At 46.8% G+C, this 26,001-nt stretch overlaps 2 protein-coding genes across 3 annotated transcripts; one reads left to right on the top strand and one right to left on the bottom strand.

The window, feature by feature from the left end:
* The first annotated feature begins 660 nt into the window (after window positions 1-660).
* Snx22 (sorting nexin 22) lies at window positions 661-5,369 on the top strand. 2 transcript variants are annotated; one of them, NM_001106832.2, is given in 7 exon segments: window positions 721-853; window positions 1,201-1,284; window positions 1,659-1,763; window positions 2,345-2,439; window positions 2,751-2,783; window positions 2,942-3,009; window positions 3,291-3,608. In NM_001106832.2, coding segments are annotated over 7 exon segments (585 nt in total). In that variant the 5' UTR covers window positions 721-778; the 3' UTR covers window positions 3,416-3,608.
* Window positions 3,844-9,715, bottom strand: Ppib (peptidylprolyl isomerase B). Its single transcript, NM_022536.2, has 5 exons — window positions 9,583-9,715; window positions 8,261-8,374; window positions 6,946-7,039; window positions 4,822-5,006; window positions 3,844-4,155 (listed from the first exon to the last, which is right to left on the bottom strand). The coding sequence occupies exons 1-5, from the start codon at window positions 9,691-9,693 to the stop codon at window positions 4,033-4,035; spliced, it is 627 nt and encodes a 208-aa protein (NP_071981.1). The 5' UTR covers window positions 9,694-9,715; the 3' UTR covers window positions 3,844-4,032.
* Between the last annotated feature and the right edge of the window lie 16,286 nt (window positions 9,716-26,001).

Raw genomic sequence — 26,001 nt, 5'->3', positions numbered from 1 at the left:
GTTTTTTTTTTTTTTTTTTTTTTTTTGGTTCTTTTTTTTTTCGGAGCTGGGGACCGAACCCAGGGCCTTGCGCTTCCTAGGCAAGCACTCTAACCACTGAGCTAAATCCCCAACCCCTCAAGCCTGGGTTTTTTAAACTGCCTCTTCCCCCCACACTAACTTGGAGCAGATGTTAAGGTGGGAAGGATGGAAAGGTGGACAGGTGGACAGATGGATGGAATAAACAAATGGTCTGTAGGTGCTCGGCAAAGCTAAAACGGATCCCAGCCTCACCCTGGCACTGCCTCAGTTGGAGTCTCCAGGTGGTGCTACCACGGACGACATGAAAGAGAACAAGGGTGGTCCTAGCGGAAGCCCAGGCCTGGACCCCACCTGTGCCTATTCATCTAGCACCTTAGCATGCAGGGCACCAAACAAAGACCAGCTAAAAACTTAGCTCGGCTGCCTACTTGGCAGGCAGTGGACTTTAGGGAAATATTTGACAAATGGATGACCCTGCTGAGGGTTCCTTCCTTTGCCTGGCGACCCGGGCGGTGTTATCTTCCCGCTTCAGGACTTTAGGGCTGCAGGGAACACCCTGGGCGTGGCGAGGGCGGGGTCCCGGATCAGAGGGTGGAGCCTAGAGCTGAAATATCCAGAGTGGGGCGGGGCCTGCGGCCCGGGGGCAGGGCCTGGAGCCCGAGGGCCGGTCGGCCTCATAGGGCTGCCTGGCTGCTCTAGGGAGTTCGGGTACCCTAGCGCTCGATCCAGGAGAGGCTGCGGCCGGGTTGGGGCGCGGATGCTGGAAGTTCACATCCCCTCGGTGGGGCCCGAGGCCGAAGGGCCCAGGCAGAGTCCAGAGAAAGGCCACATGGTGAGCAATGGACGAAGAGTACGTGCGGGGCTCTCCCGAATATCCTCGCGACCAGCGCAAAAGGGACCCAGAATTCAGGGCTAGGACATTCGTTGCAAAGGTTCGGGGTTACTTGGCTTTGCCAGTCCCTTGGACGATGGTCTGGGCTCTTGAGGGATCCGTGGAGCAGAGGGGAGGGCCCGTCAGCCTTTTCTTTCAGGTGTGAGTGGGGTTCGGAAGGGGTTTCCCTGAGCGGTGGCACGCCAGGTCGGCTTTGTGCCTTTCAAACACCAGAAATTGGGCGCGTCTCGCGGCGCGGGTCCTACTGCATCCTTTGGACCTGCTGCCCGCACTTCTCCGCCCGCCAGGTGTTCCAAGTAGAGGTGCTGTACAGCGGACGCAGACACACGGTGCCGCGGCGCTACAGCGAGTTCCATGCTCTACACAAGCGGGTGAGATGTCGCGCGGACTACCCACCGATCTGGGTCCAGGCCAGGTCCCTAGGTGGCATTCGACAGAACTCTGATCCCAGCTTCTGGTTGGCCACCCCCATTACTGTCCAAGTCCCCGGGAGGGTGCAGATCACAGGCGACTACCCAGGGCTGCAGGGCCCCTCGCGGGGAGGACGCAATGGCTAGATCCCAGCTCAGACTGACCTTGTCCGGGTGCGTCCTTTCCACACTCTGGCTTGTCACTTCTGTCCCAACCACCTCTTGCCAGCTGTCCCAAGTTGAAGCTTAAAGACATAGAGGACGGGAGAAAGTCCTCAGCTAGGTGCAATGGGCTTGAATGCTGGGATCTCACCTCAGTGACTGATGTACTACAGATCAAGAAACGGTACAAAGTGCCTGACTTTCCCTCAAAACGCCTGCCCAACTGGAGGACCAGAGGACTGGAACAGCGCCGGCAGGGCTTGGAGACCTACATCCAGGTGTGCACTGGGCACACTTGGTTGCCCCTAGCCTGAGGGACCATCGGTGACCCAGTTAGAGATGTGGGAGTGTGTTGAGGTCCACAACTTTGGGCTGTTATTCAGTATCTCGGGCTCTGTTTTTCCAAACGAGTACAAACTTTTCTATCTGGATCACTCAAAGTTTTGAATAATCCAAGTAGATTCTTCACTCCTAGGCTAAGAACCTGTTTTCTTTTTCTTTTTCTTTTTTTTCTTTTTGGTTCTTTTTTTCGGAGCTGGGGACCGAACCCAGGGCCTCGCGCTTCCTAGGTAAGCGCTCTACCACTGAGCTAAATCCCCAGCCCCAAGAACCTGTTTTCTTAATGAGGTATGTATGGACTCATCCCTCTAACAGTGGCAACCGCCGTTGCTGCCCACATCGTGGGGCCAGTCTTTGCAGTCCATACTGGGCCATTCCTTAGAATGGCTCTGAGTTCGGTCTAATACTTGTTCCTACTGCCTTGAAATTCTTAAATCATTTTGAAACCAATGTCCTCAAAATTTTTGCAATGGGTTGTGCAATTAATACTGGATCTGACTGAAGACTTCGTCTTCTCTAGGGCGTCCTGTACCTGAATCAAGATGTGCCCAAGGAGTTACTGGAATTCTTGAGACTTAGACATTTCCCTACAGACTCCAAGGCCAGCAGCTGGAGGTAAGGATAGCTCTGTGGAGAGGTGGCAAGGGCCCTCAGCCCACCCTCAGCCACAAAGAGGTGTAAACAGAACCTGAAGGTTTTCAAATGTACTGGGCCCTGGCCTGGTTCTGATACACCACCTCCCTCCTCACCTTTCTAGACTTGGAGCAAGGCTGGGTTTTGGTGGACAGCTTTGGTTAGTTCCAACAGCCTTGCCTCCACCTCCGGAACTGGGCTTGTTACAGAATAGTCCCCTGGGCTGCTGTCTCCACCAGCTCCTCACCTCCCCTGGGTATCCTCCAGCTACTTAGTGTTTCTTTTCTTTTCAGCACCCTGGGGGAATTCCTGCCTAGTGACACCAGGCAAGGCAAAGTCCTACCTTAAAGGCCTGCTGACCCCTGGTGGTTACGTGCTAGGAGGCAGGCCAGCAGCCTGTTTTCTAGCCCCTTACTTTTCCTTTTCGGGTCCCTGCTGATTTTGGTCTTCGTGCCTCTACTCTCACTAACCAATCTTCTCACAGCTCACAGCTGCACCACCGGCCGGTCATTGGCTTCTGCCTGGATCCCTACATTCACACCCCTTCCCCAGGTGAGACTGATCTAAGTTCCCGTCAGCACCCGTGCCTACTGTCCTCTGAGGGTTACCACCTGCTGCTCCTGTAAGTGGCAGCCTGCTTTGTAACTTCATAGAAACCAGTGCAATACAGTTGCTTCACCAGGTCTCTGTTCCCCCGGGGAGTCTCCAAAAGCTAGTATGAACAGATGTGGATGAGGGAAAGCCTCTTTTCTCGTAGACAGCTGGGCCTGTGGGCAGCTCAGTGCTGTAGGCTCAAGGCCAGGCTAGCCCCTTCTTCACTTTCTCTCCCACAGCACCTCTCCCAGAAGTGGTGGTGGATGGTGTACTCCAGGGTCTCTATGGCTTCGGCACCAGCACCAGCCCGGCACCAGCCCAGCCGGAGGCTAACTGTCATCCTGCTCCATCACCAATGCCCTGACAAGCTCAGGCTTTGGGCCACCTTTCAGGACAGTTATGTGCCTCAGTCCTAGGACTCCTATAGGAAACTGGGTCTTCCCTTGGACTAGATTCAGGTGTAACTTGCTGAGGCTCAGTCGTGCCCATCCCCACTCAAAGCTCTGAACTTGGTTTGCACTGACAGCTGTAGCTGGTGGAACTCAAGACTTTTAGGCTGAGGAGATTCAGGTGTATTTTCTAGCCCAGCCTGACAGGTGGAAGCAGCTTAGGATGAGGCACAGGAGCGAGCTAGCCTCTGCCTGATGAGTGGGTGGGCGGGCAGCATTCGTACAGGCTTAGGCAGGGACCTAAGGAAGGAGCATAGAGTCCCCCACTGGGACACAGGACAGGTGCTATAACACCCCAAACACAGCCCACACCTAAGTTATAAAAAAACCCACTTCTTTATTGATCAGCATTGGTAGGAGTTTTATATAAAAATCAGGCCTGTGGAATGTGAGGGGTGTGGCCACCCCGTCGGATGGAAGCACTGGAGCCAGAGCCGCACAGAGCCTTGTGACTGGCTGCTTTCACCTGTGAGGGAATCGACAGGACCCGCACAGACAGCTGTTTAGAGGGATGAGGTCCCCGAGGCTCTCTCTACTCCTTGGCAATGGCAAAGGGTTTCTCCACTTCGATCTTGCCACAGTCTACAATGATCACATCCTTCAGGGGCTTGTCCCGGCTGTCCGTCTTGGTGTTCTCCACCTTCCGTACCACATCCTAGAGAAGAAAAGCAGGAGAGATCGTGTCGGGGGTCACTACTGGGAGTGACTCAGGAGTGCTGAAACCCACGTGGGACGAACACAGAAGCCAAAGGAGCCAAAAGCTAAGGAACTGAGGTGAACTGAGCCAGGGTGAACACAGAGCATGATGCTGGATAGTCTGAACATCTCATTTCAGTGAGTGACCAACAGAGGACCCTGCAGCTGGACAAACTCAACAAGGTCTTCTGGATGGGTTGTCTGGGGCCTAGAGGGACTTAGAACCTTGGGAGCATGGAGATGTGGGCTAGGTATTCTGCATTTTGTTTTCCTGATTGTGGTGCTGGGAATTCTAGGTTAAGCACTCTGCTGGAGCCAGCCACATGGACACTCTTAAACTGTGGTCTCAGGTTGTTCAGCCTAGCCCTTGACTCTGGAGTTCAAGTGATCCTCTTGCTTCAGCCCCCTGAAAGCTAGGACCATAGGTGTGTGCATGGCACTCAGTCAGGCCGTTTATTCTCAACACTTCCCCACCCCTATGCCGGGTTAGGAACAAGTACTGGTCTGTCTGTATTTGTGGCTTAGGTGCCTTTGGGGTAAAGATTTCCTACTTGAAGCCCATGTCTGTTCCAGCTGGATCCTTGGTAAGGACCACCAAGGTTTAACCCCCCACTTCTCAACTTACCATGCCTTCCAGAACTTTGCCGAAAACCACGTGCTTGCCGTCTAGCCAGGAGGTCTTGACTGTAGTTATGAAGAACTGGGAGCCATTGGTGTCTTTGCCTGCATTGGCCATGCTCACCCATCCGGGCCCATAGTGCTTCAGCTTGAAGTTCTCATCTGGGAAGCGCTCACCATAGATGCTCTTTCCTGGGAAGACCCCAAACAGGCAGATGCTTGGGTGAAGATCTATATAGGTCAGGCTGTTCTTGTAAGACTAGGCCTGAGTGGCAAATGAGGACATAGAAACAGTCTTCCTATCTTCTACCCAAGCCCTCCGGACCAAGACCATCTGGGTACGAGGACAGGTTGAAGGAGATGCCTTGCTGCGTACAGGATGCTGGCGGCGTGCGTGCATGTGTGTGGGTGTGGGGGGGCAGGGGGGGGTGCAGGATTACCTTCCAAGGATTACAAGTGCAGCGGGGTTGGTTGGGGGAGGAGAAAATAGGAAACAGAACTCCTATTAAGAGCCTCTTACCAAGGAACATGAAATAAAAGATGCTCATGAACATTTGTCATTGTGTGGGATAAGGGTCCCGGACCGCGACAAGTGCGCTTTGAGTCTTATATACCCTTTCTGAGATCCTGGCTGCAAAGATGGTTTCCCCATTACCCCCCAATAGACTACTGGGCCTGAGACCACTAGCACAGAAGCAGCTATCCTCTCAAGCCGGTGAGATGGCGTGGCATGCACGGCAACTTGCTGCCAGGCATGGAAGCCACAGGGTGGAAGAGGAAAACCTTGTTCTCTGACTTTAACATGAACACAATGTTATGTGCTAGCCCCAGCACTCAGGAGGCAGGTCTCTAGGTGTTCTAGGCCAGTGACACACAGTGACTAACTTCCTGTGCTCTCAGCTCACCAGTACTCACCCCACAGCTCCTCAGAATGCCTCAAGTCAGCGGCTGCCCTGGCCGGAGACTGACCAGGAAGATGTAGTTGACTGTGCAGCCACTGGGGAGGCAGAGAAGCAACTAGTTGGGGTGACGTGGTCTGTTTCCTGCAATGGCTCCCGGCTGGATACTGACTGCTAAAACTTCCTTATTTGACTTCCATTCATGGGACTTCAATTGCCCCTGTTCCAAAAAATCCAGTCTATATCCCTAGTTTCATTCTCACCCTCAAGACACAAGGAGGTCCAAGTTTCTCTCACACACAAATTGTATTTTAATCTTTATGATGGTAACATAAATCACACTTAATCTCTCAGTAAATGGTTAAGCTTCATGCCTAACAATTTTTTTTCTAAGATAGTTTCTGTATAGCCCTGGCTGTCCTAGAACTCACTTTGTAGACCAGTCTGGGATCAAACTCAAGAGATCCATCTGTCTCTGCCACTCTATACACCACTACACCGGTTCTTTTTATTTTTTTAAAGTTTAAGTGTATGGGTGTTTTGCATACATATATTTTTGTACCACACATATGCCTGGGAGGGTGTCAGATTCCCTGGAACTGGATTTACAGTTGTGAGTCAACATGTGAGAATGGGGCCCAGGACTCCTGACCCCTGCAAGTACTCTCAACCAGAGTCATTTCTCTAGCCCGTGGTGTGCTAACATTGACCAGGCTGGCCTTGAAGTCACTCTGGAATCTCCTGACTTAACCTGAGCACAGAGGTTACAGGCACACACTTGCCTTGAGTTCTCCACCTTTACTTATTTCTAGTGTGTACACACACACACACACACACGCAAGCACGCAAGCATACGTATATGGGTGCACTGTGATCTTGTATAGCAGTCAGAGGACACTTTGCAGAAATCAGTTCTCTTTTTCTATTGAGACCCAGGAAACAAAGTTGGGGCATCAGCCTCGGCATCAAGTACCTTTACCCACCTTTCTGGCCCTTTAAATTTATGTTTATGTGTGTAACACAAGCAACAGAACTGTGGATACTTAGAAGAGAGCACAGGTCTACCTGACCTCTACCTTCCTCTCCTTTGCACTGGGTTCCCCTTTCAAAGAAGGGTACAGCTACTCTCTATGCAGGAGAGAAGACAGCCTCTAGAGCAGGTGACAGAAGATGCCTAGCCACCCCCCCTTGGACACTACAATGTCGAAACTCCTCAGAGGACCTGAAGTTACCTCCTGTGCCATCTCCCCTGGTGAAGTCTCCACCCTGGATCATGAAGTCCTTGATGACACGATGGAACTTGCTGTTCTTATAGCCAAATCCTTTCTGGAGAGAGGGAAGAGAAGACAGGATGGAAAATCAGGCAACAAGCAGATGTCAAACAGGCCTGCAGAGCCTTGCCTACAGCTCTTTCCGGTACACATGCAGCACTTAATGTACTGCGGGACCAGCCACTGCAGGTCTGGGGGAGGGGGGGAGATCTCTAGCCTCTTCTACAGTTCCTGAGTGATGTAACCCAGGCCATGAAATGCCTTTCCCCTTCTCTGTCCTCAAATTTGAGACCTGGGGATATTTCTCGGCGGGCAGTGTTTGCCCTAGCAGGACACAGTCCTGGGTTCTACCCTTAGCACTGTCTAGTTGAGAGTGGCGGTGTGTGCCTGTGATCCCAGCACTCAGGAGGCAGAAGCAGGCATAATCAGAAGCTCAAGATCAACCCTGTCTACAATCAGGTTCAAGGTTGGCCAGGGGCTACATAAAAGGGTCTCAGGAAAAAAAGAAAATAAAATAGGCAAGTTAAAATACAAATGTCATTAAACAGAAAATATGTCTCCTTAAAAAGTCCTTGCCATAGTCTTGGATTAAGTCCTTTGGACCCTCTTATCTTAAAAAAAAAAAAAAAAAAAACAATAACTCAAGAGGTAGGTTTAGTGGCACAAGCTTTAATCTTAGCAATTGGGAGTCAGGCAAGTTCAAGGCCAGCCTAGTCTACAGATCGAGTTCCAGAACCACCAGGGTTAACCAACGCACCCCTCAAAAAAAAAAAAAAAAAAAAGTACTTATTCCAAAACTAGTCATATCACATGGCCTAAGAACATTCAAATAAGAACTCAAATAAAATTAGATGGTAAAGATTACTCTTTAAACATTACAGCCAAACAGCACCATGTTTGTCTATGTTCTCTCCAATATAAAACCACCTCGGCAGGCACCAAGTCACTTGGCACAGATAACTGTGAAGCTCCAGTGTGGGCACTCTGGGTTGTTATTGTATTAGGACTAGCTGTAGGAAGCAGCAGGGGTTAGAACCAGCTCCAGTCTCTAGGTAGTGCCAGACTGTGGGCAACGGAGGCTCTGAGTAAGTTACTGTACCTCCGGGGTCTTCTCCAAAATTAAATACTGGACCCCGTTATTCCTATTTAATATACAAAAATATGTGGTCCTCAGGGAAAGTGAAGTCTGGCTACCGCTACAAATGGGCCACTCTCTGAAGTCCCAGTGCTTCCATCCCTACTGGTGGAGCTGCCAGCCTCTGTACCATCCACTTACCTCTCCTGTAGCTAAGGCTACAAAATTATCCACTGTTTTTGGAACAGTCTTTCCAAAGAGTCCAAAGGTCACTCGTCCTACAGGTTCGTCTCCAATTTGGAAATCAAAGTATACCTAAAGAAAGTGGACAATCCAAGCTTAGCCACCTACAGGGGCCTTGGTAGAAGGAAGGGCCCATGAAATTAACCCATGAGAGAGAACAAAGCCTAATGCTGTGGCTGAGTCTGGTTTTGATGGAGGCAAAGATCCTTGTACAACTCCAATGAACAGGCTGGAGAAACGGCTCAGCTGTCAAGAGCATCTGCTGCTTTTCCAGACCATACAAGCATCTGTTCTCAGCACCTAGATGGTGGCTACAACCATCTGTACACTTATGAAAGCTCTAGATGTCTCCAACCCCAGTACTAGGGAGTGAGGAAATGGCAGGCCACCACTAAGCTAATAACCCCAGTAATTAATCTTGCTAAATTATAATCTCCCTCGAGTAGCTGGGAGTACATATATGCACAGCACTTGGACGGCTGCATTACCCCCCACTCCAAGAAATGATTATGGACTGGCCTTACAGCTTAAGGGAAAATTCAGTTACCGCCAAGCCTGAGGAGACCCACATGATGAAGTTGAGAATCGACTCCTGCAAATTGTCCTCTGACCTCTACAGCTGCACTGTGGTAACTCTGAGTCCCTCTCCCTACTAAGTAAATAATGTAACATTTTAAAAAAGTTTTCGTTCTCAGGCTACAGAATAGCAGTTTTTGCTCTTTAAATGACTCCAGATTATAGAAATAGACATTAAAATGGGGAAATACACAAGGAGGTCACTGTGCTTGCAAAATTTTTTAAAACACTGGATCTTACCATGCAGTCTTCATTAGACTGGATTTTTTTTTCCGGAGCTGAGGACCGAACCCAGGGCCTTGCACTTGTTAGGCAAGCGCTCTACCTCTGAGCTAAATCCCCAGCCCCGCAAGTTTTAACTATATATACTGTGTGTGCTACAAAACACACTAAACTGGAAGTGACCCTAGTAAAAGATTCGGCAATCCTGATCCATTTCCTGGCACTTCAGGGTATGTGCAAAGGGACAGTCCTGAGGATGTCCGTGCTGGCCGCAGCTGACATCCCGGGGGCCTGGGGGAGTCTGGGTCATTTTCTAGTTAGAGTAGGTGGGGCGAGCCAGGCCTCAAGAGATCAGCCGACCCAAGGAAGAACTGAACGAGAACAAGGACGCTCCGGTCGGAACTACTGGGCCAGACCCGCGCCGGCTTGAACCGGACCGAAGGCGGCGGAAGGCAGGCCTCGCCGATGAGGGGAGCCCAGACCTTGACTGTGACTTTAGGTCCCTTCTTCTTATCGTTGGCCACGGAGGGTCCAGGCAGCAAAAGGAAGACAACGGAGCCCACGATGAGGGCGGCGGCGAAGAGCACCTTCATATTGCGCTCCGAGAGGCGCAGCATCCACCGGCAGCAGCAAGAGCGGTCACGGCAACCCGGACCGGAAAAGGGTGTGGACGCGCAGCGTGCGCGTTTCCGACCAGGCGCGGGGTGGGCCCGGGACCGCGAGCGGTCTCGCAGTGCCCAGAGCGCGCCACGTTCTCCCTGCGAAGCAATGCGGAGTGGTAGGCGCCGCCGCGGGCGGGGTTGCGGGTGGCTGCCACGTTACAGCCCTCTCATTGGATAGACACCTCGTTCTCCGCCTTTGTCAAGGCGGTGCGCGGAAGGCGGCGTTGGGATTGGTCTTAGAAAGAAAGACTACGCACCCCAGCATGCCGTGCGGCCCGACTTGCCTACCCAACTTTCGGACCTTTGTCAGGGCTTGAAAGGCCAGATTTGGGAGTGGTCTTCAAAAAACTAGACACACTTAACCTTAGCGCTGGGGGTTGAGTTTATCGTCTGAGCGTCACGGCAGCCTTCTATATCTTCTATAATATTTACCTTGCTTGGGGACCGGGAGTAGTGGCTCACACCTGTCATCCCAGCACTGGGCAGGGTGAAGTAAGAGGAATAACGAGTTCGAGGCTAGCCTGGGTTACAGAGTGACTCCTAGTTCTTGGGCTAGAGTGAGACCTTGTCTCACAACGAACACGACCGGTTATGGTCCACGTCTCTTTAATCCTAGCATCTTGGAGGAAGAGAAAGACATATTTCTGAGTTTAAGGCCTCTTCTCTGTAGTTAGTTTCTGGCTAGCAAGAGCTACAGAGTAACACCTATGCCTGCGAACAAAAAAGGGGCGGGGTCGAGGGGTGAAGAGATGGCTCAGTGAGTTAATGCTCTTGTTCCACAGTCATGAGGACCTGAATTTGGTTCCAACTCTAAAAGCAGATCATAGACTTTATGACTCTAATCCTGGTGCTTAGGAGTACTGTACATAGATATGGGAGCCTGGTAGACTTGCTTGCTGCCAGACTAGTTCTTAGATTGAAGGTAGAGAATGATAAAAACCATACAGCAGACATCTTCCTCTGGCCTCTGTACACATGTGCATGTACACCCCAACACACCACACACACACACACACACACACACACACACACACACACACACACACACACACACACACGTACGCACAGGAGCTTACTTCCATTTTTAGTTTATATCATTTTACTACTCATCTTTCTCTTGGAGTCCCGTGCCTATGTGCTGTGTGAGCCTATGAGACAATGTATTTTGTTGAATACTTTGATCTTTTCCTTTTTACAATGTGTCATTGTGAGTGGGTAGACATATGGTGGTCTGCATGTGGAGGAGGGAGTTTATTCTTAGGGTTGATCTCATTTCCTCAGGCTGGGAGGCAGGCAACTTTATTGAACCTGAGCTATCCTACCAGCTCCTGGCTTCTTTTTTTTTTTGGTTCTTTTTTTCGGAGCTGGGGACCGAACCCAGGGCCTTGCGCTTCCTAGGCAAGCGCTCTACCACTGAGCTAAATCCCCAACCCCCAGCTCCTGGCTTTTAATGTCTTTTCTTTGCACTTCTTTTGTTTTAGGAGGATGAGACTTTGTTGCACAGTCTTTAAGTGGCTCCCCTAGCCTTTCTCCAGGGCTCCATACTCAGCAAGTATTGGTTGGGGTGGCTTTTTGTTTTTTTTTCATAGCCACCAGATGCCTCCACGGGCTGCTTTAGTTGTCACACACTCTTGCTGTTGCTCTATTCTACGATGCGCACACTTTGGCATTTGGAGCCTTACTTACACTGTGTTGGTCTCTGTGAGATTTACCCTTTAGACTTGGGCATTTGAATACTTGGTCTCCAGATGTGTCACTGTTTGGGCAGGGCTTAGGAGGTAAGACCTTGTCAGAGGAAGCTCATGACTAGGTATGATTGGAGGTTTCAAAGCTCTGCATTATTCTCAGATAGTGTTCTGCTTCCTGTTTCAGGTTCTGGGTATGAGCTCTCAGCTGTTCTGCTGCCATGCAGAAGGGCAAGAATAAAACTCAGTCCAGCATGGCTGATTCAAACTTATGGGGTCGGACACTAACCAGTTTATGTTTTACATACTAAAAGAGTAAAACCTTGGGGGGGGGGTTTCCTTGTGACAGTTATCATGACAAAGCTTAAGTTGTGCCGACAGCAGAACTCCCTAGCAAAGCATGTGTTTTTGCAGAGCACCAGTAACCTCTTCCACAAGAATAGGCTCTATTGACTGACAAGCAACGCTCAGAACAATGGCCCGGGGAGCAAGGGTTTGTGATAAGCATAATAGCAAACTCTTTTACAAAATACATAGGAACTCTTTCATAAGAATGGGTTATACTGAGGAAGAAAGAGTGCCCAGAAGTCTGGGGCATTCTGAGTGAGGGCTGGCCTCACAGGATAGCAAAAGATCACTAGGTTATTTCTTCCATTGAAGAAAAAAGCCCTGTATGTGTAACAATTCTGGCTTCTCTGGTCCTGTCTGTAAGCAAGTGAACTTCTTGCCTTCTGCACATTTTTATAGTTTGAAACTATGTAACTTGGTCTGTGTCTGGTATGCATTTGAATAATGGATGATCAACTACATTCCCTAATTTTCCCCCTTTAAAACTTTTTATGGTATTTTTATTTTGTTTAGTTTTTTTTGTTTTGTTTTGTTTTTTGTTTTCTTTTTTTCTTTTTTTTTCAGAACTGGGGACCGAACCCAGGGCCTTGTGCTTACTAGGCAAGCGCTCTACCACTGAGCAAAATCCCCAACCCCTGTTTAGTTTTTTTTTAAAGATTTATTATTTATTTTATGTATGAATACACTGTAGCTGTCTTCAGACACACCAGGAGAGGGCATCAGATCCCATTACAGACAGTTGTGAGCCACCATGTAGTTGCTGAGAATTGAACTCATAACCTCTGGAAGAGCAGTCAGTGCTCTTAACCTCTGAGCCATTTCTCCAGTCCTTTATTTTGTTTTTAAATTTTTAAAAAAATTTTAAAGTAATTTAATTTTAGGTGCACTAGTGTTTTTGCCTGGAACTAGAGTAACAAACAGTTGTGAGCTGCCATGTGGTTGCTGGGAATTGAACCCAGCTCCTCTGGAAGAGCAGTCGGTGCTCTCTAACCACTGGCCATCTCTCCAGCTCCGTATTTTTTATTTTGAGCTATATAGCCCAAACTTATAGGCTGGCCTGGAACTTGCTATATAACCAGGTTGGTTCAGAGATCTCCCTTACTCTGCTTCCAGAGTGTTGTGATTAGAGGTATGTTAATCATCCACATGAGATAGTTATTGACAACCACACTGATTAAGCCAATTAAAACTTTTAAGTCCGGGCTGGAGAGATGGCTCAGCGGTTAGGAGCACTGACTGCTCTTCCTGAGTTCAAATCCCAGCAACCACATGGTGTCTCATAACCATCTGTAATGAGATCTGATGCCCTCTTCTGGTGTGTCTGAAGACAGCTACAGTGTACTTATAAATAAATCTTTAAAAAAAAAAACAAAAACTTTTAAGTCCTTTTTTACTGATGGCTAGACCAAGGATGAGCTTGTGTCTTAAAAGTTTCTTGGTGTCCAATTCAGGAATACAGAGTTTTGTTTGGTTTTTTTCTGTTGTATGGTTATTCTTGTCTGTTTTTGTTTTGTTTTGAGACCCAGTGTATCCCTAACTGTCCTAGAAACTCACTCTGTGGACCTGGCTGGCCTTGAACTCAGTGATCTGTCTGCCTCTGCTTCCTCAGTGCTGGGATTAAAGACATGCACCACCCCTACCTGGCTAGATAAATTGTTTTTGCTTTTTGCTTTTTTTTTTTCATTAAAAAATAAAAACATTTATGTATATGGATACTTTGTCTGCCAGTACATCTACACATCAGAAGACAGCATCAGACAATTGTGAGCTGCCATATGTGTGCCTGGAATTGAACTCAGGGCCTTTAGAAGAGCAGTCAGTGCTTTTAACCACTGAGATCTCTGGAGCCGCCTAGATAAGGAGTTTGGTTTTTTTTTTGTTTTGTTTTGTTTTGTTTTGTTTTGTTTTTTGTTTTTTTTCGGAGCTGGGGACCGAACCCAGGGCCTTGCGCTTTCTAGGCAAGCGCTCTACCGCTGAGCTAAATCCCCAACCCCTAGATAAGGAGTTTTAAAGTTAAATCCCACAGTGGGACTGGCTTAGCAAGCATGAGTGGCCAAGACTGGCTACAATGTGTCTGGCAGAAACATTTCTTCCTCCCTTTAAAAAAAAAAAATCCCAGTGATTGTAAAGTTGTAGCGCTATTGCTCTGAGCATTTTGTTCCCCTGGATCTTAACAAATGGCTCTATAATTATACAAAATGCTCTGTCTCAAAGAACTGAGAAGAAACCATATTAATTCCACTGTCTCACGTAGGGTTGTTAATCCTTGGGTGACAGGACTAGTTTGTTTGTTCAGGTTTAGCAGTGGAAGAGTATTGGTGGATCAGGGCCAAAGAATGTCACAAAGTCACCGTGGAACAAGCATCACAGAAGAGGGTGGTATGCAGAGGCTACCTCTGAGCAAGGATGGAGGAGAGAGACAGCAGGCTGTGAAGCCACTGACTTTACAAAGGAGAACAGCACATGAGCCTAGGGAGAATATGCTACCTGTTGAGACAGTGGAAATGTGTCAAATTTAACTTTGCCCAGGATGTGGTACTCTCTTAGATTGTACATAGACTTTCGCCCTTTCCCTCCTGTCTGCTTCTGTCCAGGGCAACTCTTACCTATGGGGATTTGAAGGTCAAGAAATCCTCACTTGTGACAAACAGTCCTTCCAAATAGGGTTGAGAAATCATTCAATAGCAGTGTCTTAGTTAGGATTTTATAGCTGTGAAGAGACACCATGACCAAGGCAAGTCTTATAAAGGACAGCACTTAATAGGGGTTGGCTCACGGGTTCAGAGGTTCAGTCCAGTATCATCAAGGTGGCAGCATGGCAGCGTCCAGGCAGGAGGAGCTGAGAGGTCTGCATCTCCTCTGAAGGCTGCTAGGAGAATACTGACTTCCAGGCAGCTAGGATGAGGGTCTTAGAGCCCACACCCACAGTGACTCACCTACTCCAACAGGGTCACACATTCTAGTTGAGCCACTCCCTGAGCCTAGCATATGCAAACCATCACATTTATTTTATTTTTTATTTTTTATTTTTTTGGTTCTTTTTTTCGGAGCTGGGGACCGAACCCAGAGCCTTGCGCTTCCTAGGTAAGCGCTCTACCACTGAGCTAAATCCCCAGCCCCAAACCATCACATTTAAAATTCCCACCACCCCTATATCTACCCCTCTTCCTTCACTGTCCGGACATGAGCGGAGATTTCTACCCCAACAGTGAGCATGAGTAAAATCCAGAGAAAATACAGCCTAACCCCTAGAGTTCGGGGAGGTAAGGGAAGTGATTCCACATTTCTCCAAGGTCTTAACTCTTTAACATTCCCTCTCCTAAATAATATAAACCTGTCATTTTCTCTCCTGTTTCAGACTCTAACCTTAGCTTACCAGCTCTTAATGTCACCCAGCCTGACTTCTTTGGGGATTGCTGGCTGTGTGTTACACCTCAAGAGGTGGGACAGGTTGTGGGGAGGATAGTGGTAGGTCACCAAGAGTTAGGTTTTTTTTTTTTTTTTTTTTTTTTTTTTTTCCGGATCTAGGGACCGAACCCAGGACTCTACCACTGAGCCAAATCCCCAACCCCCCCTTTTTTTTTTTTTTTTTTTTAAATTCTAGAATAAGGAACTCAGCAGCTGCTAAAGTCTGTTTGCAGGGTACCCATCCCTGGGTAGTATGGTCTAATTGTTTTGACAAGTGTGCCACAGGTGCAAAGGAAGATCCCAGTTGGTAGCCCAGGGCCCTGGGGGCATAACCTGCTTTTTCTGTTACATTGAAAGAAAAGGGACAGGTTAGGTCTAGAAGGAGTAGGGCCAGGGCCTAAAGGAGGGAGGGCCCATAGGAGCTTCTGAAAGGGCTTGGTAATGGATATGAGAAGGGTTTTCTGTGAGGGGCCAAGGGCTGTCCTAATATAGGGAGCATGCAAGGAGGGAAAAGGAGGGGATCCAGGAATGTTCTTTGGCATACTCCAGAAAGCTGGGCCTTCTTTTTGGATTGTCTCTAGAAAAAAACATTGTTTCTAGGAAAGCCTTGCCTACAATCCCTTTCAAATCAATTTGCTTACCACACTTAAAACATCTGAAATTTTTATTTTTCTTAAAACCTTTCTAGAGAGATGACTTCTATTCAGGTTGCATGCAAGTATGAGATTCAGTATCAGCCATATTTCTAATCCATTCATATACTGGTCTTGCTTTTAGAGGGCTCATCACTTTGTACATTCAGAATTAGCATTTTGGAAAGACAACCATTGCCTAGCTTCTGAATCTGATACTCTTCTATTTACAGCTGAAGTCAATCTTTGGACCTTGCATAATTTTAGATCTTTTTCCTGTTTCTTCAACCTTGTCCCAAGCTGCCGTACAACACAGCACTAAGGTGGCACCATCACACTCAATTTGCATTTCTACCTCAGCACGTGGACTTCACCTAGAAGCTGACCCTGGGAAATACTGATACCGCTGGCCCTGTTCTCTCTCCTTAGCTTCTTCTAACATTTACGTCTTTAACTAATGCAGCTCACTCAGCTGGGCCTCAGGTGGTCCTCAGTGGATCTCTAATGGGACTACAATATCCCAAGGGGCACTCTAGCTAGAGATCAGTTTACAACTTGCCTCTAAATAGGTTCAGTTGTCTCTCTTATAATGGGGTCCATCCCAGCGACAGCTTCTAAAGGCAAATACCACAAAAGCTTATACACAAGTGCAGGAAGTGTCGCTGGGTGGTTGGTTCTGGTTCAAGCTTATTGTGGTTAACTAAACAAAGCAGTTCTGTAAGTGAATTATCTTTAATACAAATATTTGCAGTGAATTAATCCTGTGGCTGTATTTGTTTACTTTATGCTAATCCCCAATAACCACACAGAAAAAACAAGATTTATTTAAAATTATACCTCAATAACTAAGCAGTTAAATCATCTACCTTAACCTTCTATGCTAATCTGGTTACCCCTTAGTCCCATCCCATGACACTTGCATGATACTTGCATATTATTATTGATCTGGTTCTTTGGCTTCAGGTGTTTCCTTAATCAATCTCTCTCTCTCTCCTTCTCTCCTTCCTCATGGCTCCAATTCCTCGATCCTCCTGGCTCATCTGAATCTTTCTCTCCTCTGGCTAGCAGATGTCTCACCCTATTCTCTATTCTGCCAAGCCATTGGGTGATCAGCATTTATTGACAAGGCAGAGAATAAATGGTAAGAACTGTTTACACAAACTTGAGACAGGTGATTCTTGGTATACGTGTTACAATGCTGTGTCTTAAACAACATGTGAGGGTAGGAAAACCAGCATTTGAATAACACAAGGGTAAACATTATCCCTACATAGTTCTGACTTCTGTTGTGATTGGTTTCCAAGAACAGGAAATATAACTATGCAACCAGCTTGGGCATGAGAAAGTTTTTTTAGTAACAGCAGTAACAACGCATGTTTCTTTAAAATATTAGAAACAGTGCAAAATGGCAGGCTAGATAGATAATAGTTACCTAGCCCTTAACATGTTACCTAGCTCTTAACACTAACTACTACCCCAACCCACAAAGCCCTTACCTTGGATAGAAAGCGTCTAATTCAGTCCTTCATGGTCCCCTCTACCATTCTATGATTCATAACAGAAGTAAAATTAGTTATGAAGTAGCAACAAAAGTAATTTTATAGTTGGGGGTCACCACAACATGAACTGTATTAAAGGGCTGCAGCATTAGGAAGGTTGAGAACCACAAGTGGCTGGTGGTTGGGGTTTAAATCTCAGCTCGCACTCGGACAGAACACACCAAACCAACATGATTCCACGTGGAGAGGTTTAATGAGAGAAGAGTAGAGGAAGAGAGGAAAGGAGGCCGGCCATGGGCACGTTGAGGGAAGGGAGGGGGTTAGGAATGGGAGAGAAGGAACAGGGAAGAGGGCAGGAAGAGGAAGAGCAAGAGAGAGAAAGAGCAAGTAAGAAAGAGAGGAAGGAGCAAGCAGCCCTCCCCCGCCTTTATAGTCAGGCACAGCTGGCTGTTGCCAGGCAACTGTGGGGCGGAGCATACCTGGCAGCTGCCAGGTAGCTGTGGGGGTGGAGCTTAGACAGAATACCAACAGCTGGAGAGATGGTTCAGTGGTTAGGAACACAGACTGTTCTTCCAGAGGTCCTGAGTTCAATTCCTAGCAACCATCTGTAATAGGATCTGATGCTCTCTTCTGATGTGCCTGAAGACAGCCACAGTGTCCTCATATAAATAGACCTTTTTTTTTGGAACTGAGGACCGAACCCAGGGCCTTGCGCTTGCTAGGCAAGCGTTCTACCATTGAGCTAAATCCCCAACCCCATAAATAGATCTTTTTTAAAAAAGATATTGTCACATCATTATTGGTGTGGCTATAGCAAAAGCTTAGTACTTTGCTGAAGCAGGGTCACTGGGTCTGAATTTATTTTTGTTGTGGAGCCTGGGAGAGTTAGACAGTTTTTAGACAGAGGTGGTTAAGCCAAGTTGGTAGGCGGTGTAAAGGTGATTTTAGTTTTTGAGAGTAGAAGTGGGTTGGGGATTTAGCTCAGTGGTAGAGCGCTTGCCTAGCAAGCACAAGGCCCTGGGTTCGGTCCCCAGCTCCAAAAAAAAAAAGAGAGTAGAAGTGATGGTAGTGCCTAGTTTTCAAAGATCTCTGCCCAGAAGAGCGCAAGGGCCCCTGGGAAGGGGCCACGAAGGAGAAAGTCACCTGTTTCTTGCCCACACTGGTTTTTAAGGGTAAAGAGATTGTCCTTGTGTCTGTGGGTCCTGGTCCTGTTACCTTTTTATTGGTAATATAGCTTTAAAAAGAGAAACCTCTATCCTAATACACTTTTTAAAAAAACAGAAACATCTGCCTTAGTGTCTACCAAAAGCCTAATTGGGTAGCCTTTTACTGACACAGTGATCCAGGGCTCTTGGAAGTCTATGCGTGTGTAACCCTAGCCCCTTTATTCTGATTTATTACCTATCTATCTGTAGTCAGGAGGGTTATAGGTTTGGTATAGGATTTCTTTTCTAAGTTTCTTTTTTTTAAAAAAAATTATTTATTTATTTATTTATTTATTTATTTATTTATTTATTCATTCATTCATGAGACAAGGTTTCTCTGTGTAACCCTGATTACTCTCTTTCTGGACTTGGGATGGGATTTCTTTTTTCTTTTTAAAATTATTTATTTATTTAGGTGACAGGATAAATTTGTTTATTCATGTATTTATATATTTATTTTGGAGACAGGGTTTCTCTGTGTAACCCTGACTAGTGGCCTTGAACTCACAGAGATCTGCATGCCCTGCCTTCCTAGTGCTGAAATAAAGGCAGGTGCCACCACTGTCCAGCTGTTTCTTTTTCTTTCTTCTTTTTCTTTTTTTTAAATATGTGTACATTGATCTGCTTTTGGGGGCCTGTGTTCCATTTTTTGTTTTTGAGACTCTCTCCCATATATACCAACAGTATGAGCAATAGGAGGTAAGAGTCAGCTGACTGGAAAGCAGCCAGCAGAGTCTGTGCCTGCGTGCATGTGTGTGTGTGGTGGGTGTTGGGGTTTAAATCTTGGCTCTCATCCAGACAGACGACACCAAACCAACATGGTTCCACTTGGAAAGGTTTTATGAGAGAAGAGTAGAAGAGGAGAGGAACAGAGACCGACCATGAGCAGGTGGAGGGAAGTGGGAGGGGATGGGGAGAGAAGGGAAAAAGGAAAGAGGGCAAGAGAGCAGAGCAGAGAAGAGAGTGAGGAGGGGGCAAGCAGCCCCTTATATAGCATCAGGCATATCTGGCTGTTGCCAGGTAACTGTGGGGGTGGAGCTTTGACAGAATATCAACTGTGTGTGTGTGTGTGTGTGTGTGTGTGTGTGTGTGTGTGTGTGTGTGTGTGTCTCCAGGCCAGCAGCCAAGGCAGTTTACCTCTGCCTTTTGTACCTTAGCTATTGTAAACTTTTTGGGCCACTCTGATGAACTGTGATGTTTTTATCCCTGTAATGCCCTCCATCCTTCAGAGTTTTTTTGCGCATGTTTGGAGCTGATTGACAAAAACAAAATTTAATGCCCGAGAGGGTTTTTTTGTTTGTTTGTTTGTTTTGTTTTTTGAGACAGTGGGTCAAAAGGGGTATAAAATTTGAAAGCTTTTTGTTATCACTCAGGAAATTCCCCAAGATACTCTTTGAGCCCTGAAGAACCTCAGTGGTCTTAGACAAATTAGTGGGTTTTTGAGCAGGACCGCGAAGTTCAGTCACAAGGAGTCAGTGGAGAGCATTCAGGATCTGGGAGCCTGCATGTGTACTGGATCCCATCAGGGCGTTTGGATAGAAAAGCTGCCTTAAATGACAATAGCTTTAGGCTGGGCTGTGGTGGTGTACACCTTCAATCTGAGGCAGAGGCAGGGGGATCTCTGAGTTTGAGGCCAGCCTGATCTACAGAGGGGACAGCCAGGGCTACACAGAAGAACCCTGTTTCGGGGTAGGGGTGGTGAGAAGCGACAGTAGCTTTGTAGCATCTGTGTCCATGGCTGAGACCAAAAAGCCCTCTCACTTCTACCCCAATATATTCCCTTTCCTCTAAAGTAAACAGAGCCATCATGCCAGGTGAGGTGGTAGGTGTGGAAGACAGACTGCAGGAGGGCAGTTAGGGCTTATCAGAAAAAGGGGAAAGGGGCCTGCATCTTCCAGTTATACACATCTGAAGTAGAGAAAGGAATGTAGATCAGGAGAGGGCAACATCTTTCTCTAAGTCATTGCCTCTGCTCCAGTGTTGGGGGAGCCTCCCACAATGGAAAAACAGAGGCTGGGACCTGATTTGGTTAGGGGGTGGCAAGCTTTTAAATGGGTAGCCAAAGGTGGTGAGGGAAGTGCAGGAGGTTTGGAGAAACTGGGTATCTCCATCAGGAGGCAGAGGAATAACCACAGAGGGGAAGAAACAAAGTGGTACAGACCCAGAAGGGGAAATGGGTGAAGTAGAAATGGGAGACAGGTGTGGGGGTGGATAGAGTGGGGTGGGACAGGATGGTGTGGCCTGAGGTTGGGAAGGAGGAGGCTGAATCTGGAAGAGGTGGGAGAGAGGGGTTAGGTGTTGTAGACCAGGGGGAAGGGAGCCTAGAGGTAGCAGGCCAGTTGGCAGGAGGCGGGTGACAGAGGTTTTTCATTTTGTTTTTAATGAAAATGAGCCTTGTTGTATATGATATATTGAGAATATTTCATTGTACAAGTAAAATATCCAATAACAAGATACCATTGATCAATTAAAAATGTCACTGTTGTTGGTATTTTGTCTAAGCTCCACCCCCACAGCTATCTGGCAGCAGTCAGGTATGCTCCGCCCCACAGTTGCCTAGCAACAGTCAGCTGTGCCTGACTATAAAGGGGGCCGGTTTGCCTCCTCCTCTCCCTCTTCTCTCTTACTCTTTGTTTTTCTCTGTAGTTGCCCCCTTCCCCTTTCCCTCCACGTGAGACCCACCGGCCTCCTTTTCTCTCTTCTTCTCTCATTAAACCTCTCCACGTGGAACCATTTGTCTTGGTAAATTCTGTCCAGGCACGGGCCGATATTTAAACAACTGATTACATTTAATTAATGCAGAAATAATACTCTATACAACAGATTTTATCCACTGTAAAATCCGTAAAGATCATATCACATGTGAAATTAAACAGTACTGTAAAATCTTGGATAAATGTCTAATTTGGGATACAGAATAGTGGAGAGACATTTAAATCAAACCAGGATTTTTCTGAATGATTTCACAAAAGCATGAAAGATGGAGGAAATTCAGTCTTTACCTGATTGGACAGAATGAAGACACTTGATAGTTATGATACAATGTTACCAAGTAATGTAAAAGTAGTTTACTGGGGCTGGGGATTTAGCTCAGTGGTAGAGCGCTTACCTAGGAAGTGCAAGGCCAAGGGTTCGGTCCCCAGCTCCAAAAAAAGAACCAAAAAAAAAAAAAAAAAAGTAGTTTACTGATGGTACTAGGATGAATTCAGAGAATCTTCTAGAGAAAAGTAAGCCAGATTCAGCAGCTTCCTGTGGTAAGAGGAAATGGTTCTTTTTACACTGAAAACTTCACTGTACCATGGAAGGATTTTGTTTTGTTTTAAAGAATAATCCCGGGGCTGGGGATTTAGCTCAGTGGTAGAGCGCTTACCTAGGAAGCGCAAGGCCCTGGGTTTGGTCCCCAGCTCCAAAAAAAAGAACCCAAAAAAAAAAAAAAAAAAAAATCATCCCCAGAGGCAAACCCTTAAGACAAGCAGGGGAGTTTTAAACAAGAGCGAACCACTAATCAGTGAAAGGGGGCTGATCAGGATGCCCAGGGGTTCCTGTGACTTGAAGTCAAACTGTCTTCACATCCGGCTTCAGGGAACTGGAAGATGGCACCTCGTTTATTAGGGGGCCACTCAATAGCACAGTAAGTGGTGCATAGCCTTTTTGTTGTTGTTGTTGATAGTGAAACCCTGTACCCCTAAACTCAAACCCTTGGAGGGGAAAGTTTTAGCATTCATGGAAAGAGAGTTTAGACTTGGTGGTCCCATGTTAGGAGAAAACTGTTTTTGGTTTTGTTTTTCAGACAAAAACTCAATGGCAGAATTTGAAAGAAAAAAAAAACAGTGGACACAAAAAGAACAATGGCCCGCAGAGATTGCTACTAGTGGTAAAATCTGGAACCCCTCCCCCGACCCCAGCACCTGGATGGGACAAAACAGAAACAGCAGCAGTAAACATTAAGAAGCCAGGCTGGAGAGATGGCTCAGTGGTTAAGGACAGCTCTTCCAGAGGTCCTGAGTTCAATTCCCAACAACCACATGGTGGCTCACACCCATCTGTAGTGGGATCTGATACCCTCTTCTGGTGTGTCTGAAGACAGCTACAGTGTATTCACTTTCATAAAATAATCTTTAAAAAGGGGGGAGGCACATTAAGTGTTGGAGGCTTTTTTTTTTTTTTTTTTTTTTTTAAAGGGGCTGGTAGGGGTTGGGGATTTAGCTCAGTGGTAGAGCGCTTACCTAGGAAGCGCAAGGCCCTGGGTTCGGTCCCCAGCTCCGGAAAAAAAAAAAAAAAAAAAGGGCTGGAGTGATCAGGGTCCTAAGTTCAAATCCCAGCAACCACATGATGGTTCACAACCATCTGTAATGGGATCTGATGCCCTCTTCTGTTGTCTGAAAACAGCAACAGTGTACTTATATATAATGAATACATAAATCTTAAAAAAATAAACAAACAAAAAAACCCAACATGGCAGTTATTACTGACCTCTCCAGACTCAAGTGAGAGGAACGGAGCTCTGGAACTTTTGTTAGGGGGCTTCTCTCCTGTACTGCTGGCCCCAACCCCTACCCCCTGGCTAGGAAGGCCAGGAATGAGGCAGAGTCCCATGAGTGAACCTGATTGACAAACATGCTGATTAAGCCAATTATAGGTTTTAATACAAGAGCAGGCTTATGCATCTGAAAAGTCTCTTGGTGCCCAAGTTCAGGCAGGCATACGGTTTTTAAAGGCGAAACCCACGAAGACATGTCAGAGTTGGGTGAGCATCATGGTAGATCGAGGGGCAGAGTAACCTTGAAACATTCACTCCTGGCAGAGCATAGCAGCTATTTTAGAAATAACTTAGCAATTATTCACATTGGTACATCTGGACCATGGTCAAGGCCATAAAATCTCCAAGGCAGATAGGACCATTGAGGAAAGGGGCATGGGGAGGGTAAACAGGAAACAAAAATGAACACAAAGTCAGAAATTACCTTAGTAAGTTCACAGCAGCCTTACCCTCCTTTTCTTTTCTTTTTTTGTTGTTGTTTTCTTGAGACAGTTTTTTTTCTGTGTAGCTCTGGCTGCCCTGGAACTCATTACCAGGCTGGTCTGGGATCAAAGGGGTGTGCCACCACTCGAATGTCCTTAAAAAATATTTTTAATTATGCATATGTATGTGCGTGTCAGCATGAGTTTCGGTATCCATGGGAACCAAAGTAGGGGCATTGGATCATGTGGAGCTGGGTTGCAGGTAGTGAGAGCTGCCCGATGTGGATGCTGGGAAATGAACTCACTTGCTCTGCAATGAGCAGCAAGTGCCCTTGACTACTGAGCCATCTCTGCAGTCTTACACCCTAATTTCCTGTTCCCCTCATTGCTTCTTGTCATTGTTTTTGTTTTGTTGAGGTAGAGTTCCTCTGTGTAGAGGAACTGGCTGTCCTGGAACTCTAAACCAGGCTGGCCTCAAACTCAAGAGATCTGTCCACCTCTCATGCTGGGATTAAGGGCAAGCACCGCCACTGCCTGGCAGGTAGAGCACCTTTCATATAAAGTTACCTGCCCTCCCCCAGAAAGGCTCTCTGTGTAGCCTTGGTTGTCCTGGAACTTGCTCTGTAGGCTGGCCTCAAACTCAGAGACCCGCCTGTCTCTGCCTCCCAAGTGCTAGGATTAAAGGTGTATGCCACCAGTGGCCACCCCCACATTAAACTTTTTTAAAAAAGATCTATTTATTTATATGAGTACATTGTAGCTGTGTTTCAGACACACCAGAAGGCGGCATTGGATCCCATTACAGATGGTTGTGAGCCACCATGTGGTTGCTGAGAACTGAACTCAGACCTCTGGAAGAACAGTCTGCATTCTTAACCACTCAACCATCTCTCCAGCCTCTCATATAAAAACTTTTATCATCATCTTTTTAGATAGGGTCTTTCTCTGTAGCCTAATTCTTGAACTTGCAATACCTCTCAGCCTCCAAACCGAGTCAGCTATGCCCAGATACGGAGCTGTTTTGGTGGCCATATGTGCACAGGTGATTTTACAGTGCACTATATAGGTACGTCATATTTCCTCTCTGTAAACATGTTCCTCAAAGAATTACAGCTACAAAGGTCTGTTTCTTTGGGCTGGAGACTCAGTATAGGATCACTGGCTGCTCTTCCAGAGGATCAGATTCCCAGCTCAATTGTTCCCCCTCAAACACTAATGAAGACATTGCCTTACATACTTGTCTACGGCCCAATTCTATGGAGGCATTTTCTCAACTGAGGATCTTTCAGATTACTCTAGCTTGTGTCAGGTTAACACAAAACCAGCCAACACAACGTACATGTGTGTCTACATGCATGTAGAGGCCTTCAGCTGACACTGGGCCTTTGACTATCAATGTCCACTTATTCTCTGAGGATGGATCTCTTAATCGAACCCAGAGCTTAGTTAGCAATGCTTCAGTCTGGCTAGTAAGCTTGACTTGGGTTTCTATCTGTGCCTTCTGAGTGCTGGAATTATATGCAGCTCACCAGACTTTTATGTGGGTTCTGAGGATCTGAACTCAGTCCTTAGGTTTGTGCAGTGTTCTTATCTGATGTGCTATTCCCGTAGCCCAGCAAATGTCTCTAAAAACTCTAAGTTAAGCTGGGCATGGTGGCACATGCTTTTAATCTCAACGTTCAGGAGACTGAGGCAGGAAGACCTAAGTTTTAGGCCAGCCAAGGCTACATAGTGAGAAGATCCTGTCTTAAACCAACACCTCTCCCACACTCCTGCAAAAACAAAACAAAAACCTGGACATTATATAGGTCAAAAGTCTTAAATGCTCATTGGTGAATTTTTATAAAATTCTATCAACATCATTTTTTGGATGCAAAGTGTTAGTTTTCTCTCACACAGAAAAATCTCTAATACTATTACACATCCAATTTGTGTGCTCAACACAGTACTAGCCTGCCCAGAGGATGGTTCTCTTGTTCTATGATCTTAGAGACCACATGTCTGTACAAAAGGCTTCTCAATGGATCCTGTCCAGGCTGTACTTGTCTGCCCTGGGCTGGAGTGGTACACACTGTACGCCTAAAGTTTGGTTCTCCGCACTGGGCAACTCACAGCTGTCTCTAACTCTAGTTCCAGAGGGAATGACATTTCTTGGCTTCTGTGGCACCCATGTACAGATATGAAAATAAAAATCTTAAAAACAAAAAACAACAAAAAACTAAACCTATAACACTACCTTTTTTTCCCCTCCTGACTTTAATATTCAACTAATACTGCCTTCTTTTGCCCCCACAACACAACTACCTGTAAGAGGATCCCACTACAGGGCCCTGGCTGGCCTTGAACTCAGATATGACTACCTCTGCCTTCTGTGTGCTGGGATTAATGGTGTGTATTGTCTAGTGTCTGACTCAGACATAAACCCTTGCTATGACAGTGCCCCTGCTTCCATGTGCCTATGCTGTGCTCTCTCAGTGAACTTTTTCCTCAGCATTTCCTT

This window comes from Rattus norvegicus, chromosome 8, assembly GCF_021556685.1.
Source record: "Rattus norvegicus strain SHRSP/BbbUtx chromosome 8, alternate assembly SHRSP_T2T, whole genome shotgun sequence".
Taxonomy (NCBI): domain Eukaryota; kingdom Metazoa; phylum Chordata; class Mammalia; order Rodentia; family Muridae; genus Rattus; species Rattus norvegicus.
The sequence above is the reverse complement of the archived record's forward strand: the minus strand, read 5'-3'. Positions and strand labels throughout refer to the sequence as shown.